Genomic DNA, 22,500 nt, shown 5'->3' on the forward strand with positions numbered 1-22,500 from the left:
TATATATATATATATGTATATATATATATATTTATATATATATATACATACACACACATATTTATATATATATATGTGTGTAATATATATGTATTATATATATGTGTGTATATATATGTATTATATATATATATAGATATATATATATATATATATATATATATATTATATATATATATATATATATATATATGAAATAGCAATTAAGGTACTCAGTCTTGAGATCCCCATCATGGGAGGTTTAGTTAACAAGTGTAATTAATGCATGCTCCTCAAGATACTTCTTATCTAAGTAGGAACCATGACTTCCTCCAGGGAAGATAACTTCATAGGTCGATAAAACGTATAGCATTACACGATAATTAATTATTATGAACTTACGCCTGGTCCTTGTGAAGGTGGTGTAGGTGCAGGTCCTGGTCCAACAGGTGGCACCTACAAGTTAAGGAAAAATTTTTTAGTGGAATTCAGAGCAAATGATATCTACAATTTTCTAAAAGTTCCAGTAAAATGTTTCATTTAACTTTTCATGTATGATAATGTATTTAAAATTACTTACAAAATAATTATGTATTTGCTATGAATACTTTAGTTCAGTTTATAATTGCTAAACATCTGCATAACCTTGACTGAGATATTAAAAAGCACTTCCATATTTGTTGTGTGAAAACTACATTATGCTTGTAATGCATCATGATTGTAATTTCTATGATATTTTTTGTTAATCTCACTAAAATAACTATTCATGAATAAGCTGGACTGTAACATTTTATGAACTTTTTTTTCCATACATAAACGGTATAAAAAGTATATTGTATAAATTTATTATGAACTTACTACAGGTCCTTGTGGAGTCCCACTAGGTGGGGTAGGAGGTTGTAACTGCATGTTGAAGAAAATTTATTTGTATTGAAATTTTGCTAAAAGGTATCTATAAATGTATTAGTTATGTCTTGAGGGTCAAGTGCAGCAGCAAGACGTCCTCTGTGAACATGACAGAACATAAAATGGTTAAGCCGTTTCTGTGTGCTTAAAACCTTTCTTTGGTGTGCGAGAGTGGTTAGCGGTATCAGGTGAACTGATTACATATACCTATGACCAAGGACGTGTACGTTTGGTCATCCCAGGAAGATTACTGCAGCAGGTAGTGGCTAACATGCACAGCAGGCATCAAGGTCTCAACTCTACGTTAAGAAGGGCCAGTCAGTTGGTGTAATAGTTGGGCATAACAGGTAACTTAGAGCATCAAAGGGCAAAGTGTCAAGTATGTGAGACGCACACCTCATCGCAGTAGCGAGAACGTTTGATCATGACACCCCCACCAGAGTATCCCTTTCAACAGGTTGTGGTGGACCTCTTCCAGGTCTACGCATGCACGTACTTGGCTTTTGCTGATAGGTTGGTTGGGTAGAGGTGGTGGATCTGCCTAATGGTGCCAAGTCATGACATCTCATCAAGAAATTCAGAGGGTATTTTATCGATGGGGTGCCCCAGAGAAGCATGCTACCGACTGTGGAACCAATTTGTCAAGTGAGGAGATGAGGAATTTCCTAAGGAGATGGGGGTGCATCATCCAGGATATCATCAGCTTTACATTCCCAATCAAATGGGCACACAGAGGCAGTTGTCTAGGTAGCAAAACGCGCCATCAGTGACCACTTAGGGACTGGGGTTAGTCTGGATATGAAACAGGTTGCCAGAGCCTTCTTGCAGTATCACAATACACCGTTGCATGGAGAAAAAGTGTCGCCAGCTCAGTTGGCTACTGGTTGATGACTGAGGGACTCGGTGTCCATCTCTTAGGTCTAGAGAATTGAAAATGGCCGAAAAGAATGAGAAAGTCTCGGCAAAAACAGAAAGAAACTCGTGGACTCTGAAACCCATCCAAGTGTGACAAAATGTCTGTATTCAGGACCCCACACCCAAACTTTGGGATCGCTCAAGTGTGGTGATAAAAGCCGTTGGAACTGGGTACCATCAGTACCGCGTACAGGTTGGATGGAAGTGGTCGGGTGTCAGTACAAAACAGGCACCAACTTCGCGCCTCAGTGGCACCAGCGTCGCCAGTACCTGCATATTGTGATTCCTGTGAACCAGAATCTTTTCCGGAACCTCGACAACAGAGATGCAGGAGGGCACCTGTGTGGTACGACGATTATAAGATATAATTATGTTGAATTCTGTAATTTGTTGTATTTCATTGATGCTGAGAGGGTTGTATTATTTATTATGTTATTTTCTCTTTTTTGTATTTTGTTGTATCCACGGTTAGCTAGGACAGCTCCTGCAAAAGAACAGGGTGCTTGCACAATTGTATTTTGAAGATAGAAAAATATTTGTTGTTCTATTATATTAATCCATCTTGCAGAGGCATGTAGGTAGCCGTATTCTTGGGAGTACAATATGTGAGACTGGGGGAGTGTGCCTTGCATGGTACAGCAAGGAGAGTCAGTTGCAGCTTCCCGCTGGTAAGGATCATTTGTTTTTAGTGTTGTCCTGAACTCTGTTTGGACTAACAAAGCTTCAGAGGATGGTAATGTCAGATTTAGGTTTCAGTCAGTCACGTCACTGTTTGCCCATTACTGTTATTTTGTTTATTTTTCATTGTTCTATTTATTTTTGTTGCTTCATGTTGGAATGTATTTGTGTGACGTGTAACATAAACTGTCAAATTGTTATTCAAGAGAATTGAGTTCATTTTCAGGCACCCTGTGTGCAACTCCTCGATTCCGAAATCAGACGCCTCATTCCTGAGAAGTAATAATAGGTGTCTTTGATTACAGATTAGGAGATAGTTGTCTGTGGTTTCTGTACATCAGCTTGTGTGCATTATTGGCTTCTCTACTACACACTATCTTTACGGTGCTCTTCAAAGTGGGCTTCTAGTCAGTTTCTTTAAAGAAAACCCCACTCATTGCTTCTTTCATCTTGTAGTGAGGGACTGTTGCATTTTGCACCAGTTACGCTAACCATTATTGTGATATGATTTTCTATTGTAAATATAACTAGTTAGGCTAAAACGCACAGTTTTCCTTATCCTTCTCGTTTTGAAGTAGGTATATATATATATATATATATATATATATATATATATATATATATATTATATAACTATACATATAGTATATGCATGTGTAAAACGAGTTTATGCTAATATTTTGAGGAATGAAAGAATAAGTAATTTTGAGCAGAAAATAAAATTATATAAAAACGCATTTTAAGGCTTCGTCTCTCTAAAAATAACTGTTATTTTTAGAAATTATCGGTGTAGCTGGGGCTGGGGTTGTGGATGGAGAGGTTGAAGTTTCTGAAGCAAGCAGATTGATAGATTTTTAATTATAATTACTTTTCTTGCAAGTAATCTAATTTAAACGATTAGCTTAGAGCAGTAACATAAATCTAGCCTCCTGTGGGGGCAAGCCAGCCTCAATGGGTGCCGGTCCCAAGCCCGGATAAATAGGGAGGGTTGGTGTCAGGAAGGGCATCCGACTGTAAAAACCCACGCCAAAACCAATGGAATGAGTCGTGATATTGATGAGAATAGGGCTAGGGCGTACTCCGTAAACGACGCGCACAGACACATCGCCCTAACTCTGTGACAAGGCGAGGGCTACTGCATCATGAGCGGGTGCAGCTAAAGAAGCGAGCTCTAAATGTGATCAGAATAGGCCAGCTCAATATTGGGTCTATGACAGGAAGAGGAAGAGAGGTGGCAGAGTTAATGAGGATAAAGAGAGTGGATATTTTGTGTGTGCAGGAAACTCGATGGAAGGGTAATAAAGCTAAAGAACTGGTGGGGGATGGCTACAAGTTAATCTATAGTGGAGCAAATGAGCAGGGTAGGAATGGCGTTGGAGTAGTGTTGTCGGGGGAAATGAAGAATGCAGTGACGGAAGTGAGTAGAAAGAATGACCGCATTATGAGAGTGAAGATATGTTATGGAGGGGAAACAATGAACATCATTAGCGCTTATGCTCCACAAGTGGGCTGCACAGAGGAAGAAAAGAGCCGTTTTTGGAACGAAATGAGTGAGGTAACGCAAGAACTGGAAGAGCAGGAGAGGACTGTAGTGGGGGCAGACTTTAATGGACATGTCGGAAATGAAAAGGATGTAATTGAACGTGTGCATGGAGGACATGGATTGGGTTGGGGAGAGAAACCCAGAAGGAGAGAGTATAGTAGACTTTGCTGTGTCCTTTGATATGGCAATAGTGAACACATTCTTCAAAAAGAAGAGGGAGCACTTGATAACATACAGGAGTGGCGGTAGATGCACACAAATAGATTACCTCCTTTACAATAGATCAAGGCTGGTGGAAGTTAGGAATTGTAAGTTATCCCAGGTGACCACGTGGCCCCCCAACATAGGCTCCTTTGTATGGATTTAAAGATGAAAAGAGAAAAGAAAACGAAAAAGAATGGGGTAAAGAAAATCAAGTGGTATAAATTGTTAGGGAGGGATAATGATAAGAAGAGAGAGTTCAGGAGAAGAGTGCTGGAGAGGTTGATCTGGGAATTGAAGATGTGGGAGAATGGTGGAGGCAGAATGCATCAGTGATTAGAAGACATGGAAAGGAGATACTAGGGGAAACATCTGGAATAGTATGGGAGGAAAAGGAGAGCTGGTGGTGGGAAGAAGAGGGGTGGGGGAAGTGGTGAAAGGTAAAAGGGAGGCAAAGAAGAGATTTGAAGAGTCACAGCTGCAGGAGGACAGAGAAAGATTAAGAGAAAGAAATAAAGAAGTAAAAAGGGTGGTAGCTCAAGCTAAGCAAGGGCATATGAAGAGGTTTATAATGAACTGGAAACCAAGGAAGGGTTGAGTAAGATGCTCAAACTGTCAAAAGTAAGAAATAAAAGAACAAAGGACATCACCCATATTAAGCAAATGAAAGATAGGAATGGTACGGTCGTAAAAAAGGAAGAAGACATCCTGAAAAGATGGAAAGAGTATTTCGAACAACTGCTAAATGAAGAAAATGAAAGACTTGTAAGAGAGGATGGACAAGTAAACATGGGAATGGTAATGGGGATATCTAGGGATGAAGTGATACGAGCCTTAAAAGAATGAGAAATGGGAAGGCAACAGGACCTGACTTAATCCCAGTCGAAGTTTGGAAAGCCTTAGGAGAGGAAGGGGTAGACATCTTGTATGATCTGATGGTAAAAATATTCGAACAGGAAAAGATACCAGAAGAATGGCGGGAAAGCATATTGATACCTATATTTAAAGGTAAAGGTGACGTCCAGGAATGGCAGTAATTATAGAGGTATAAAACTAATGTCTCACACGTTGAAGATTTTGGAAAGAATCATAGATAGCAGGCTGAGAGAGGAAGTTAGAATAGGGAAGGAACAGTTAGGATTTATGAAGGGAAGCGGCACAACGGATGGAATATTTTGCATAAGGCAGCTAATGGAGAAATTCAGAGAAAAACAACGAGACCTGCATCTGGTATTCATAGACCTTGAAAAGGCCTATGACAGAGTGCCAAGGCAAGAAATATGGAGATGTTTGAGGGAGAAGATGGTGCCGGAAAAGTATGTCAGAATTATTCAGGAGATGTACAGGAATGTGTATACTAGAGTGAGGAGTAGTGTTGGTGAGACGGATGGATTTGAGATAGGAGTTGGATTACACCAGGGGTCAGCACTTAGCCCATTCATCTTCAACATCGTGATGGATGTAATGACCAGGGATGTTAGAGAAGCAGTGCCATGGTGCATATTATACGCGGATGACATTGTGTTGTGTTCAGAGGGGAAGGAGGAGTTGGAGGGGAGGTTGGAGAGGTGGAGAGCAGCACTTGAGGAGAGGAATGAGAATAAGCAGATCAAAAAATCCGGAATATATGTGTTCTAGTATTACTGAGGACGGTGGAAGTAGCATAAGATTGGGTGGGGAAGAAATAAAGAAAGTACAGAAGTTCAAGTACTTAGGGTCCGTATTGGAGGATAGTGGAAGCATGGACCAAGAGGTGAGACACCGAATTCAGGCAGGATGGAATAACTGGAGGTCTGCATCAGGGGGTCCTCTGTGACAAGAAGGTCCCTCTGAAATTGAAAGGAAAGTTCCATAGACGGTTGGTCAGACCAGCAATGTTATATGGAACAGAAACGGCAAGTATGAGGAAAACAGAGGAGAAGAAGATGGATGTAGCAGAAATGAGAATGTTGAGATGGATGTCGGGAGTAACAAGGGAAGATAGGATTAGAAATGAGTATATAAGAGGATCAACAAAGGTAGCTGAAATATCGAAGAAAATACAGGAAGGAAGGCTTCGATGGTATGGACACCTGTTACGAAGGGAGGAACGTCATGTTGGAAGACATACGATGGAATGAAGTGCAGGGTAGAAGGAAGAAGGGAAGACCAAGAAAGAGATGGCGTGATTGTGTAAGGGAAGATATGGAATTGAAAGGTATAAATGAGAACGAGGCACAAGACAGAAATCGATGGAGACGACTCATTCGTAATGGCGACCCCATATAAAAATGGGTTTAAGCTAGGAAGAAGAAGTAACATATAGCTTTACATATCAAGTAAGTAGTGTAAATGTTGCTGAGCAACATTCATGTGCGATCATCTAATTCTATTGCACTCCTTCCTGCTGCCTCATCATGGAATTGTTGAACCAGGAATTATGGCTAGTTATACGCTAATTTTGATGGAATGGAGATTCAGTTAGGCTTACTTTTTTTTATTGGTGTCCAATGAATACCACTGATAGGGAGGGAAAGGGATTCAATGATTCATGCATTTTGTTTTCTTGAAAATTTAAATAATACATTCGATTAGGAAGTATTTTATTCACATCAGCCTAATTGCTACATCCTCCTTCTATATACCCAACCTTTTCCAACATCCTGGGCTCTCCGACTTCTCACTACCAACCTCCATCGTGTGAAAGCATTGCTATTGCTAACAGTTCTTTTAAAATTCCCTTCACTGACAAACTAAGCCTTAAAATGCATATGTTTATGATAATTTTCTGCTCGAAATTACCTTTCCTTTCATTCCCCAAAATATTTGCACAAACTGGTGTTACACCCTATATATATATATATATATATATATATATATATATATATATATATATATATATATATATATATATATATGACCAATGAAATAGCAATTAAGGTTACTCAGTCTAGAGATCCCCCATCATGGGAGATTTGGTTACCAAGTATAATTAATGCATGCTCCTCAAGATACTTCCTATCTAAGTAGGAACCATGACTTCCTCCAGGGAAAATAACACTATAGGTTGATAAAACGTATAGCATTACACGAAAATTAATTATTATGAACTTACGCCTGGTGCTTGTGAAGGTGGTGTAGGTGCAGGTCCTGGTCCAACAGGTGGCACCTACAAGTTAAGGAAAAAAATTTTAGTGAAATTCAGAGCAAATGATATCTAAAATTTTCTAAAAGTTCCAGTAAACGGTTTCATTTAACTTTTCATGTATGATAATGTATTTAGAATTACTTACAAAATAATGATGTATTTGCTATGAATACTTTAGTTCAGTTTATAATTGCTAATCATCTGCATAACCTTGACTGGGATATTAAAAAGCACTTCCATATTTGTTGTAGGAAAGCTACATTTTGCTTGTAATGCATCAAGATTGTAATATACGTGATATTTTATGTTAATCTAAATAAAATAACTACTCATGAATAACCTGGACCGTAACATTTAACGAACTTTTTTTCCATACATAAACGGTATAAAAAGTATATTGTATAAATTTATTATGAACTTACTACAGGTCCTTGTGGAGTCCCACTAGGTGGGGCAGGAGGTTGTAACTGCATGTTGAAGAAAATTGATTTGTATTGAAATTTTGCTAAAAGGTATCTATAAATGTATTAGTTATGTCTTGAGGGTCAAGTGCAGCAGCAAGACGTCCTCTGTGAACATGACAGAACATAAAATGGTTCAGCCGTTTCTGTGTTATGGTGGAACGCATCTAAGTTTTCATGCACCTGAACTTGCTGGAGAGACCAAAAGAAGTCTCAGCAAGCGTTCAACTGTTGGAACATTCTTTGAACTTCCAGCACCATATTTCCAAATGCCTTTCGGTAGTCCTCTACAGATGTTCCATTGAACAAATGAAGTAAAATACTCATTTAAATACTGTTAGGTATTGTCAATAACTCCTCACGCAACTGGGATTATATTCATGATAACCGTCATGAAACCTCTTTGGAATCTAGCGCTAGTGAGGGAGAGTCATTGGTTCTAGTTCACACTCCTCAATTTTCCCTTGTGCATCTTAAAAATTTTCCTTAAACTTGTTGCCTGTATGAAGGGATTTGAGATTCACTGCAGATACTTTGACAGCAGCAAGCATTCCATTAACTGTGACTTCTGAACCTTGAAGAGGTTCAAAATTCACATATTGGAAGAAGCTTGTTCTGTAGTGTATCGGTTATGTCCTGTAGCCTAGCGATAGTGAAGCTTCCAAACTGAACTATTCTATTTTCAGGTGTACCATTTTGCTAGTTTTCACGTTAAAACCTAATATTAGAAAAATAGTGTCTAATAAGAAAATCAAAGACTTAGATGAAGGAAGAATAATAATAAAAGCACAGGTAGTTGCTGCAAAGGTTGACATTTGCCGCCTTCATTTGTAAACAATGGGATATGTCAGTCAAAGCTTTAAATAAATATTTAATCTGACCATGAACCTAATGAAAAAATACATAACTATTTTTCTATGATTATTATATTTTATACTTGTTTGTGTTGAGTAAATAGTTTATAATACTTATAATAGCCTCAGGAAATTGTTATGTTGTTCCCTCCTGAATAAAAATTGGAGGGATATGTCCCCCATGCATTTGACGCACATGATGCTAATAAAGGTTAGGAATAAAAACGTAATGCCAATTGTTTAATTCGCCTTATCAGTGTCCATAAATAAAAAAAAAAAAAAGCCATACAACATACCTCTCTCTCTCTCTTCTCTCTCTCTCTCTCTCTCTCTCTCTCTCTCTATCTCTGTATATATATATATATATATATATATATATATATATATATATATATATATATATATATATATATATATATTTCTTAGCTAAATATGATGTAAAAATGTTATGCATTGAAATTCATCATGTCGACTTTGTGAGATGGAATTACAAACAACATTGGCTTGGTGTACAGTGTTACCATTCACCAAACATATTACACCATGTGCCTTTTATACAGCGTACCTTAAGAAGGGAGAAAACTTGATGGTATAAGTCCATATCTTGTATATTTGCATTAATTGCTTATAAAGTATCCTTCGTTCAAACCGTTACAAGAGCGCTACAGGCACATTTTCAAAGGTTATTTATGCAATTGTTGTTGGTAAAATGCTATGGGGGATGAGCGTGTTTATACTAGTACTGACATCAAGCAAATGCCTGCCCCCACCATTGCTGGCCTCCATGAAGCATGAAGAACAACTCTCCTGACGATGGTAAAGTTTCAGTCAGTTTTAAGGTTTTAGTCAGTCACGTCACTATTAGCCTATCATTATTACTTTGATTCTTTTTCATTGTGCTATGCAAGTATAGTGAGAACTGTATTTCATTTTTATTTGTACTTCTTCATGTGGCAAAGCATTTATGTGAAGTGTAAAGTAAACTGTTAAATTATTAATTGTATGGGCTAGCGGTATTCTTGGTAGTACAGTATGTGAGACGGGGGGAAGTGTGCTTTGCACGGCACAGCAAGGAAAGTCAGTTGCAGCTTCCCATTGGAAAGGATGACTCGTATCCAGTATTGTCCTGATCTCTGTTTGGACTGATAAAGCTTCAAAAGTTTGCTCTCTCTCTCTACCCCTCACATGATGCAGCGACAATTAAGAACTAAAGATTTAATCAAGATGAGTTGGCATGTGCGAAAAGCCATGCCTGCAATGTCCGCAATCTTGCTGGCTGCCCCAGCAGTAGGAGCTGGCAGGGTCTCACATGCATTGCAGTCTCAACAAGCAGGGATTGATGCAATGACACGTCAGTTATCAGCACTTCAAGGGAATACTTCTGTACCTCTGCAGTCCACTGTGTCAGCAATGGGGCCCAAGAATTGCAAGTTAGAAGTGTCCCTGTCTGCATTTTGAAGCTAGATGAGGTTGGTAGAGTGTTGGATTCATCTGAACAAATGGGTGGAAATGGAAGCCGTCATGCACCTGCGTCTCTGGTGTGAGGCTGAATTGCAGAGTGCTTTAGACGGAAAGGTGTCATCAGATGAAATATTTGCGATGACGCCCTCGGGGATGCTGGACACAATACAGGAGCTAGTGACGTCATCGTCTAACCAGGCTGTGCTATGGGACACGTTCTTTAGTAGCCATCAGTCAGCAGAGGAACCCATTAAAGTTTACTTTAATAAGTTTCTTCAACAGGCAATTGATTGCAGATTTAAGTGCTCGTTGTGTTCTAGTAATTTAGCAGAGTACACCCTTGTTAGGAAGATAATGGTTGGCCTACATAACCCTATGCTGAAAAGAGAGTTGTATCAGTCAGCAAATGAGTTTATGTCATTGGAGGATTTGAAAACAAAATGCTTTGCATTCGAGACGGCAACTTGTGACTCATTGGGGGTTAAACCCAATGTTTTTGTGGTGGCAGTCGAACTGCCTAACGAAGAAGAGCCACCTGTGGCAGAGGTCAGGGCTGCAGGTATAGGTAAGCAGTGGAGGGGCCCATCAAATGATAGGTCTAAGTTTAGTAGTTGCAACAGTTATCATGGGTAGGGATGCCAAGCCTGTGCGGCAAGGGATGTTGAGTGCTTTAATTGTGGTGGTAAAGGGCATATGGCCAGGTGTTGCCTGAAAGGAAAGAAGAAAAGTCAGGGAGGTAAAAATTCTTTGGCGACTGTTAGAGTGTCATATACTGGTTCTAGTAACCTGCATAAGGTGAAGATAGGTATTCTCATCCTAAGCAATGGGAAATGGTGTCAGGCAATGGCAGTGGCCAATAATGGGGTAGAAGTGCATGTGGTTGGCACTCAGCATCTTAGTTTATTAGGTTGAGCAAGGGTCAGTTGCAAAAACCGAAGGTGAAGTTGGTGGACATTGTGGGGAAGGCAGTACCAGTATGGGGAGGGATTTTGTGTTGCATTAAAATAGGTTTTGTGAAGTGTGAGCAAATGGTTTAATTTGTTGAATCCTTATCATGTGTTTTCTTATCTTTAGATTTATGTAAAGAACTATGTTTAATGCCAAGAGATTTCCCTTATGCTAAGGTGTCTAATGTCTGCGAGAGCAGTGAAATTGGGTGGGTCCCCTGATGGATAATCTGTCAGCCTTATTGGCCCAGCCAGGCAGTATCCCAACGGTCTTTGCCCAACCCACAAACAAGATGAACCCACCTTTCCCCTTGGTTGAGATGAATGTCGACCGATTGCAGGAATGGCTCTTGCAATGTTTTTTGGCCACCACGTTTCACACAAGCCAGTACCCCCTTCTGGTGATGGAAGGTCGTTAGCACCATATTTATGTTGTGCCAAATGCTAAGCCTGTGGCATTTCATACATCATTGCCTATTCCCAAACATTGGGAGAATGAGGTGAAGAAACAGTTAGAGAGAGACGTCAGCCAAGGTATCACCTCTGTTCAGGGATCTGCTTAAGAAGCCATCAAAGAAAAACGTTTATTGGGATGATCAGCTGCAACGAGAATTCGAGAAGGCAAAGAGTACTATATGTCATTTAGCCAAGGAAGGCTTGATTTACCATGACAAATCATGGTAGACGGCTGCAGTGACAGACTGGTGTAGAGAGGGTTTTGGATTTGTGGTAATGCAACAGTATTGCAACTGTGTTACTGTGGACACCCCTTCCTGTTGCCAAGGGGGATGGCGTTTGGTGTTATGTGGCAGCAGACATCTCACCGCTACAGAATCAGGGTATGCTGCAGTCGAGGCTGGAAAAAGAAACTGTGTGGCTGACACACTCTCCTGCTACCCATCCCTCTGTGTCAAGCTAGAAGACCTCACAGTTACCATAGTAACGTCCTTGGCAGTAGTGCTTGAGGTGGACGATGTTGCCATAATGGATGAAGAGACTGTCCTCAGTGTGCTGCTCGAGATGACCCGGTGTACCAGTTACTACTGAGGAGAGTTTACAACAGTGACTGGCCTCTGAGTAAGAGTCAAAAACTTCAGTGTTTAAAACCTTTCTTTGGTGTGCGAGAACGGTTAGCGGTATTATGTGAACTGATTACATATACCTATGACCAAGGATGTGTACATTTGGTCATCCCAGGAAGATTACGGCAGCAGGTAGCGGCTAACATGCATAGCGGGCATCAAAGTCTCGACTCTATGTTAAGAAGGGCCTGTCAGTCAGTGTATTGGCTGGGTATAACAGGTGACTTAGAGCATCAAAGGGCAATGTGTCAAGTATGTGAGATGCACACCTCATCTCAGCAGTGAGAACGTTTGATCATGACATCCCCACCAGAGTATCCCTTTCAACAGGTTGTGGTGGACCTCTTCCAGGTAGAGGTGGCGCATCTGCCTAATGGTACCACATTAGGACGTCTCATCAAGAAATTTAGAGGGTATTTTATCAGATGGGGTGCCCCAGAGGAGTTGGCTACCGACGGAGGATCCAATTTGTCGAGTGAGGAGATGAGGAATTTTCTAAGGAGATGGGGAGTGTCACCAGGATATCAACAGCTTTATATTCCCAATCAAATGGGCACGCAGAGGCAGTTGTCAAGGTAGCAAAACGCACCATCAGTGACCACTTAGGGACTGGGGGTAGTCTGGATACGGATCAGGTTGCCAGAGCCTTCTTGCAGTATCACAATACGCCGTTGCATGGAGAATAAGTGTTGCTAGCTCAGTTGGGTCCTGAGGGACTCGGTGCCCATTGCCCACCAGTATTACTGAGTAAATAAGTATTGGAAGAAATCTCTTAGGTCTAGAGAATTGAAAATGGCCAAAGAGAATGAGAAGTCTCGGGAAAACAGAAAGAAACTCGTGGACTCTGAAACCCCTCCAAGTGGGACAAAATGTCTGCATTCAGGACCCCACATCCAAACTTTGGGATCGCTTGGGTGTGGTAATAGAAGTAATATGATTTGGGTAGCATCAGTACCACGTACGGTTGGATGGATGTGGTTGGGTATCAGTAAGCAACAGGCGCCACCTTCGTGCCTCAGTGGCACCAGCATCGCCATTACCTGCGTACTGCGATTCCTGGGAATCAGAATCATTTCCAGATCCTCGACAACAGAGATGCAAGAGGGCACCTGTGTGGCACGACGGCTATAAGCTATAATTATGTATAATTCTATGATTTGTCGTATTTCATTAATGCTGGGAGGGTTGTATTAATTATTATGTATTCTCTTTTTTGTATTTTGTTGTATTTACGGTTAACTAGGACAGCTTCCGCAAAAGAACAGGGTGCTTGTGCTATTGTATTTTGAGGATAGAAAAATATTTATTGCCCTATTATATTAATCCATCCTGCAGAGGCATGCATGGTAGCTGTAGTCTTGGGAGTGCTATATGTGAGACGGGGGGATTACGTGTTGCATGTCACAGCAAGGAGAGTCAGCTATAGCTTCCCGCTGGTAAGGAACATTTGTATCCAGTATTGTCCTGAAGTCCCTTTTGACTAACAAAGCTTCAGAGCATGATAGTGTAAGTTTTAAGGTTTTAGTCAGCCATGTCACTGTTTGCCTATTACTGTTATTTTGTTTCTTTTTCATTGTGCTATACACGTATAGTGAGGCCTGTATTTCATTTTTGTTTGTGCTGCTTCATGTTGAAAAGTTTTATGTGAAGTGTAGCATAAACTGTTAAATTGTTGATTAAGAGAATTGAGTTCATTTCACCCACCCTTTGTGCAACTCCTCGATCCCTAAATCAGAAGCCTCATCCCTGAGAAGTAATAATTGGTGTTTTCGAGTACAGATTAGGAGTTAGTTATTTGTGGTTCCTCCACATCAGTTTGTGTGCAATATTGGCTTCCCCACTACACACTTTCTTTATGGCGCCCTTCAAAGTGGGCTTCTATTGAGTTCCCTTCCAGAAAACCCCACTCATTGCTTCTTTCATCTTGCAGTGAGTGTTGCATTTTGCACCTGTTATGCTAACCATTAATGTGATATGATTTTCTATTGTAGATATAACCAATTAGGCTAAAACGCAGTTTCCCTTATCATTCTCGTTTCGAAGCAGGTAATGTTTATTTATATGTATATATATATATATATATATATATATATATATGTATATATATATATTTATATATATATATATTATATATATATATATATATATATATATATGTATATGTAGATGTATATAATGTATATATATATATATATATGAATAATTATCTCATCACTGTGATTCATATAAATTATCATTGTTACAAATGTCCCTTAATATCTAATTCGCTCTACCTCAGAATTGATATATTTTTTCATATATATAAATCGAAATAGGAATTTTTTAGTTCATATATATATATATATATATATATATATATATATATATATATATATATATATATATAATTACTCATCTCTGTGATTCATATAAATTATTATTGTTACAAATGTCCCTTAATATCTAATTTTGCTCTACCTCAGAATTAATATTTCATATATGTCAACCAAAGAGGAATCTTTTAGTTGATAATAATTTCGTCCTCTTGTGGGTTCGAACCACAGCCCAGTGGACAGAGAAGAAATCAGTTACCGATCGGCAACATCACTTATATTATATATGTATATGATATAATATATATATAGATATATATATATATATATATATGTATATATATATATATGATATATATGTATGTATGTATATATATATATATAATATATATATATATATATATATATATATATGAATAACTTGATCACGAAGTATATAAAACGTGATGCTTATGATAAATAAAGTTTTTTTTTGCCACGAAGGAAAAAATGAAAAAGCGAGATAGCCGAGTACTTTCGGTCCTATTTGGACCCTTTACTGAGACACACTCAGTAAAGGGTCCGAATAGGACCGAAAGTACTCGGTATCTCGCTTTTCATTTTTTCCTTCGTGGCAAAAAAAACCTATATATATATATATTGTATATATATAGATATAATAGATAGTATATATATATATAATATATATATATATATAAGATATATTTCTCGCTATGAATCTTTTAATATCTAATTCGACCTACCTCAGAAGTGATATATTTTCATATATATAAACCGAATAGGATTTTTTTAGTTCATATATATATATATATATATATATATATATATATATATATATGTATTATATATATATATATATATATATATATATATATATATATATATATATGTAGGGTGTAACACGAGTTTATGATAATATTTTGAGGAATGAAAGAAAAAGTAATTTAGTGCAGCAAATGTTCTATAAACATGCATTTTAAGGCTTCTTTTGTCTAAAAATAACCGTTATCGATACTACGGGCGGGGTAGCCGGGGCTGGGGTTTTAGGTGTGGGAGGTTGAAGATTCTGAGGCAAGCGGATTGATAGTCTTTTAATTATGATTCCTTTTCTCGCAAGAAATCTAATTTAAATGATTAGCTAAGAGCTGTAACATATGGCTTTACGTATCAAGTAAGTAGTGTAAATGTTGCTGAGCAACATTCATGTTTGATCATTGAATTCTAGTGCACTCTTTCCTGCTGCCTCACCATGGAATTGTTGAACCAGGAATTATGGCTAGTTCTACGCTAATGACTGGTTTTGATGAATAATTTAGATGGAGAGGGGGAGATTTTTAAAAATATATTAGAAATCTTTGAAAGGTGTCTAATGAATAAGCAAGCCTAATTTTGATGGAATGGAGATTCAGTTGGGCTTACTTTTTTTTTATTGTGTCCAATGAATACCACTGATAGGGAGGGAAAGGGATTCAATGATGCATGCATCTTTTTTCTTCAAAAAAAAAAAAAAAAATCTAAATAAAAAATACATGTAATTATGAGGTATTTTATTCACTTCAGCCTAATTGTTCCATCCTCCTTCTACACGACCCGTCCTTCTCCAACATCCTGGGCTCTCCGACTTGTCACTACCAACCTCCATCGTGTGAAAGCAGTGCTATTGCTAACAGTTCTTTTAAAATTCCCTTCACTGACAAACGAAGCCTTAAAACGCAAATGTTTATGAAAATTTTCTGCTGAAATAACTTTTTCTTTTATTCCCAAAATATTTTCACAAACTTTTTTTATACCTATATATATATATATATATATATATATATATATTAATATATATATATATATATAATATATTATATATATATATATAGAATATATATATATTATATTAATATATATATATATATGATATTTATATATATATATATTTATATATATATCATATGGTATATATAAGTATATATATAATATATATATATATATATATATCCGACCAATGAAATAAAAATTAAGGTTACTCATTCTTGAGATCCCGCAACATGGGAGCTTTGGTCATTAAGTGTAATTGATGCATACTTCTCAAGATGCTTCCTATCCAAGCAGGAACCCTGAATTCCTCCAGGGAAGACAACCCCATAGGTGAATAAAATGTATAGCATTAGATGAAATTATTATGAACTTACGCCTGGTCCTTGTGTAGGTGGTGTAGATGAAGGTCCTGGTCTAACAGGTGTAACCTACAAGTTAAGGAAAATTTCTAGTGAAATTCTGAGCAAATGGTATCTACAACTTTCTAAAAGTTCCTGTATAATGTTTCATATAACTTTTCATGTATGATAGTGTATTAAAGATTGCCTATAAAATGATTACGTATTTGCTATGAATACTTTAGTTCAGTTTATAATTGCTAATAATCTGCATAGCCTTGACTGAGATATTAAAAAGCACTTCCAAATTTGTTGAAGGAAAGCTACATTTTGCTTGTAATGCATCAAGATTGTAATATACGCGATATTTTGTGTTAATCTAAATAAAATAAATATTCATGAATAACCTGGACCGTAACATTTAACCAACTCTTTTCATATATAGACAGTACAAAAAGTATATTGTATAAAATTATTATGAACTTACTGTAGGTCCTTGTGTAGTTCCACTAGGTGGGCTAGGAGGTTGTACCTGCAAGTTGAAGTATAGCAATACTCTTATAATGTACATTCCATATTTTCTATACATGTTATCCTATGTGAAGGATAACATAAATCTTTCCCAATTTTTCTTATGTATTCAATTTCTTGATCCAAATATTGGGGACTGACAATACGCAATGCTTGTAAAAACATAGATGAAAAAATTGAAATTTTGATGTTAAGATGGGGGCATGAATAGAAATGAGCATAAGTTCAGTTGTTGGTTGGTTTCCTATAAATGCTGAATTTACATTGAAATGGTTCTCTATGTATCAAAACATCTAAGAAAGGGAGGCAATTGTCTTTTTCTAATTCAAAAGTAAACTTAACCGATGGTACCTGGTTGTTTAATTTAGAGAGTAAATAATTTACATCAATACCAGCAGGCAGAACAGCTAAAATACCATCAACATATCTATACCACTTTACAAGAATATAAATGATATTAGGTAAATAGTGTTTTTCAAAGAATTCCATGTACAAGTTTAAGAGGAGTGGTGATAAAGGGTTGCCCGTTGATATGCCAAATATTTGTTGATAAAATTCACCATTGAATATAAACTTACACTCACAAATGGACAACCTAGTGAGTGAAATAATGTGACTTACAGGTAGAGGTAATTCATGCTGAGTTAGTTCATTTCTAAGATATTCTAAAATAGTCTATAGGGACTTTAGTAAAGAGAAGACATACATCAAAACTAACGAATCTACGTATTTGCTATGAATACTTTAGTTCAGTTTATAATTGCTAATAATCTGCATAGCCTTGACTGAGATATTAAAAAGCACTTCCAAATTTGTTGAAGGAAAGCTACATTTTGCTTGTAATGCATCAAGATTGTAATATATGCGATATTTTGTGTTAATCTAAATAAAATAAATATTCATGAATAACCTGGACCGTAATATTAAACCACTCTGTTCATATATAGACAGTACAAAAAGTATATTGTATAAAATTATTATGAACTACTGTAGGTCCTTGTGTAGTTTCCACTAGGATTTGGCTGGAGGAGTACCCTGCAAGTTGAAGTATAGCAATACTCTTATAATTGTACATTCCATATTTTCTATACATATTATCCTATGTGAAGGATTACCTGAAGGATAACAAGTTAAATCTACTTTCCCAAGTTTTTCTTATGTATCAATTTCTTGGATAACCAAATATTAGGGCAACTGACAATACGCAATGCTTTGTAAAAACATAGAAGAAAAAATGAAATTTTGAAATTTTGATTTAAGATGTGGCATGAATAGAAATGAGCATAAGTTCAGTTGTTGGTTGGTTTCCTATAAATGCTGAATTTACATTGAATGGTTCTCTATAGTATCAAAACATCTAAGAAAGGGAGGCAATTGTCTTTTTCTAATTCAAAAGTAAACTTAACCGATGGTACCTGGTTGTTTAATTTAGAGAGTAAATAATTTACATCAATACCAGCAGGCAGAACAGCTAAAATACCATCAACATATCTATACCACTTTACAAGAATATAAATGATATTAGGTAAATAGTGTTTTTCAAAGAATTCCATGTACAAGTTTAAGAGGAGTGGTGATAAAGGGTTGCCCGTTGATATGCCAAATATTTGTTGATAAAATTCACCATTGAATATAAACTTACACTCACAAATGGACAACCTAGTGAGTGAAATAATGTGACTTACAGGTAGAGGTAATTCATGCTGAGTTAGTTCATTTCTAAGATATTCTAAAATAGTCTATAGGGACTTTAGTAAAGAGAAGACATACATCAAAACTAACGAATCTACGTATTTGCTATGAATACTTTAGTTCAGTTTATAATTGCTAATAATCTGCATAGCATTGTCTGAGATATTAAAAGCACTTCCAAATTTTGTTGAAGAAAGCTTACATTTTGCTTGTAATGCATCAAGATTGTAATATACGCGATATTTTGTGTTAATCTAAGTAAAATAAATATTCATGAATAACCTGGACCGTAACATTTAACCAACTCTTTTCATATATAGACAGTACAAAAAGTATATTGTATAAAATATTATGAAACTTACTGTAGGTACCTTGTGTAGTTCCACTAGGTGGGCTAGGAGGTTGTACCTGCAAGTTTGAAGTATAGCAATACTCTTATAATGTACATTCCATATTTTCTATTACATGTTATCCTATGTGGAAGGATAACATAAAATCTTTCCCAATTTTTCTATGTATTCAATGTTTCTTGATCCAAATATGGGCACTGACAATACGCAACTGCTTGTAAAAACATAGATGAAAAAATTGAAATTTTGATGTTAAGATGGTGGCATGAATAGAAATGAGGGCATAAGTTCAGTTGTTGGTTGGTTTCCTATAAAAATGCTGAATTTACATTGAAATTGCGGTTCTCTATGTATTCAATAAAACATCTTAAGAAATGGAGGCCAATTGTCTTTTTCTAATTCAAAAGTTAAAACTTAACCGATGGTGGTTACCATGGGTTGTTTAATGTTAGAGAGTAAATAATTTACAATCAATAACACCAGCAGGCAGAAGCCAGCTAAAATACCATCAATCAACAATCAGATAACCACTTTACAAGAAATATAAAATGAAGTAGGTTAAAGGTAAAAAGTGTTTTCAAAAGAATTCCATATACAAGTTTGAGAGTTAGTTGGTGATAAAGGGTTGCCCGTTGATATGCCAAATAAAACTTTGTTGATACAAAATTCATCATTGAATCTAAAACTTACACTCACAAATGGGACAACCTAGTTGAGTGAAATAATGTGAATTACAGGTAGCGGTAATTCATGCTGAGGTTAGTTTCATTTCACTAAGATTATTCTAAAATAGTCTATAGGGAACTTTAGTAAAGAGAAAAGGACATACATCAATCAAAAACTAACGAATTCACGAGTATTTGCTATTAATACATTTAGTGTTCAGTTTATAATTGCTAATAATTCTGCATAGCCTTGACTGAGATATTTAAAAAGCACTTCCAAATTAATTGGTTGAAAGGAAAAGGTTAACATTTTGCTTGTAATGCATCAAGATTGGTAAATATATGCGAATTACGTTGTTAATCTAAATAAACAATAAATATTCAATGAATAACCTGGGACCGTAATAAATTTAAACCAAACGTCTTTCATATATAGACAGTACACAAAAAGTATATTGTATAAAAGTTATTATGAAACTTTACTGTAGTCCCTTGTGTAGTTTCCACTAGGTGGGCTAGGAGGTTGGTACCTGCAAGTTGGGAAGTATAGCAAATACTCTTATAAATGTACATTCCTAATATTTCTATACATGTTATCCATATGTGAAGGATAACATAAATCTTTCCCCAATTTTTCTTATGTTATTCCAATTTCTTGATCCAAATATTGGGCACTGACAACGCAATGCTTGAAAAAACATAGATGAAAAATTGAAATTTTGATGTTAAGATGGTGGCATGAATAGAAATGAGCATGACCAAACTGCAAATGGCTTGTAAAAAACATAGGAATTGAAAAAATTGAAACTTGATGTACCGATGCCATTTGATAGGATGAAAGCCATAAGTTTCAAAGTTGTTGTTGGTTTCTAAAGCCTGATGGTAACATGATTTTGTTCATTTCTAGTATCACATAAGAAAACAAACGCATTTTGCTTGTAACAATAGATTGATGATTGAAATTGTTAGAGCATTGAATAGATGAAACATAATTGGCATTTTTGGTGTCCTTATAATAAATGGCTGAATTACATGAATGGTCTCTAATGTATCACATAGAAAGGAGCAATTGTTCTTTCGAATCAGTTACTAACCGAAATGTACGGTGTAATTAGAAAGGTAAATAAAATTTACATCAATACAAGCAGCAGAACAGCTAAAATAACCATCAACATATCTATACCACTTTACAAGAATATAAATGATATTAGGTAAATAGAGTTTTTCAAAGAATTCCATGTACAAGTTTAGGAGGAGTGGTGATAAAGGGTTGCCCGTTGATATGCCAAATATTTGTTGATAAAATTCACCATTGAATATAAACTTACACTCACAAATGGACAACCTAGTGAGTGAAATAATGTGACTTACAGGTAGAGGTAATTCATGCTGAGTTAGTTCATTTCTAAGATATTCTAAAATAGTCTATAGGGACTTTAGTAAAGAGAAGACATACATCAAAACTAACGAATCTACGTATTTGCTATGAATACTTTAGTTCAGTTCATAATTGCTAATAATCTGCATAGCCTTGACTGAGATATTAAAAAGCACTTCCAAATTTGTTGAAGGAAAGCTACATTTTGCTTGTAATGCATCAAGATTGTAATATACGCGATATTTTGTGTTAATCTAAATAAAATAAATATTCATGAATAACCTGGACCGTAACATTTAACCAACTCTTTTCATATATAGACAGTACAAAAAGTATATTGTATAAAATTATTATGAACTTACTGTAGGTCCTTGTGTAGTTCCACTAGGTGGGCTAGGAGGTTGTACCTGCAAGTTGAAGTATAGCAATACTCTTATAATGTACATTCCATATTTTCTATACATGTTATCCTATGTGAAGGATAACATAAATCTTTCCCAATTTTTCTTATGTATTCAATTTCTTGATCCAAATATTGGGCACTGACAATACGCAATGCTTGTAAAAACATAGAAGAAAAAATTTAAATTTTGATGTTAAGATGGTGGCATGAATAGAAATGAGCATAAGTTCAGTTGTTGGTTGGTTTCCTATAAATGCTGAATTTACATTGAAATGGTTCTCTATGTATCAAAACATCTAAGAAAGGGAGGCAATTGTCTTTTTCTAATTCAAAAGTAAACTTAACCGATGGTACCTGGTTGTTTAATTTAGAGAGTAAATAATTTACATCAATACCAGCAGGCAGAACAGCTAAAATACCATCAACATATCTATACCACTTTACAAGAATATAAATGATATTAGGTAAATAGTGTTTTTCAAAGAATTCCATGTACAAGTTTGAGAGTAGTGGTGATAAAGGGTTGCCTGTTGATATGCCAAATATTTGTTGATAAAATTCACCATTGAATATAAACTTACACTCACAAATGGACAACCTAGTGAGTGAAATAATGTGACTTACAGGTAGAGGTAATTCATGCTGAGTTAGTTCATTTCTAAGATATTCTAAAATAGTCTATAGGGACTTTAGTAAAGAGAAGACATACATCAAAACTAACGAATCTACGTATTTGCTATGAATACTTTAGTTCAGTTTATAATTGCTAATAATCTGCATAGCCTTGACTGAGATATTAAAAAGCACTTCCAAATTTGTTGAAGGAAAGCTACATTTTGCTTGTAATGCATCAAGATTGTAATATATGCGA

The 22,500-nt window shown here is 36.2% G+C and overlaps 1 protein-coding gene across 1 annotated transcript in view; it reads right to left on the minus strand.

The window, feature by feature from the left end:
* LOC135215334 (mucin-2-like) overlaps nucleotides 1-22,500 on the minus strand; it is a 124,511-nt gene that overhangs the window by 49,892 nt on the left and 52,119 nt on the right. The window contains exons 6-10 of the mRNA XM_064249894.1: nucleotides 21,589-21,633; nucleotides 17,098-17,142; nucleotides 16,647-16,700; nucleotides 7,317-7,370; nucleotides 382-435 (exon numbers count right to left, since the gene is read on the minus strand). Coding sequence (XP_064105964.1) covers nucleotides 382-435; nucleotides 7,317-7,370; nucleotides 16,647-16,700; nucleotides 17,098-17,142; nucleotides 21,589-21,633 — 252 coding nt within the window. The remainder of the gene's footprint in view (nucleotides 1-381; nucleotides 436-7,316; nucleotides 7,371-16,646; nucleotides 16,701-17,097; nucleotides 17,143-21,588; nucleotides 21,634-22,500) is intronic.

This window comes from Macrobrachium nipponense, chromosome 5 (assembly GCF_015104395.2).
Source record: "Macrobrachium nipponense isolate FS-2020 chromosome 5, ASM1510439v2, whole genome shotgun sequence".
NCBI classification, from domain to species: Eukaryota; Metazoa; Arthropoda; class Malacostraca; order Decapoda; family Palaemonidae; genus Macrobrachium; species Macrobrachium nipponense.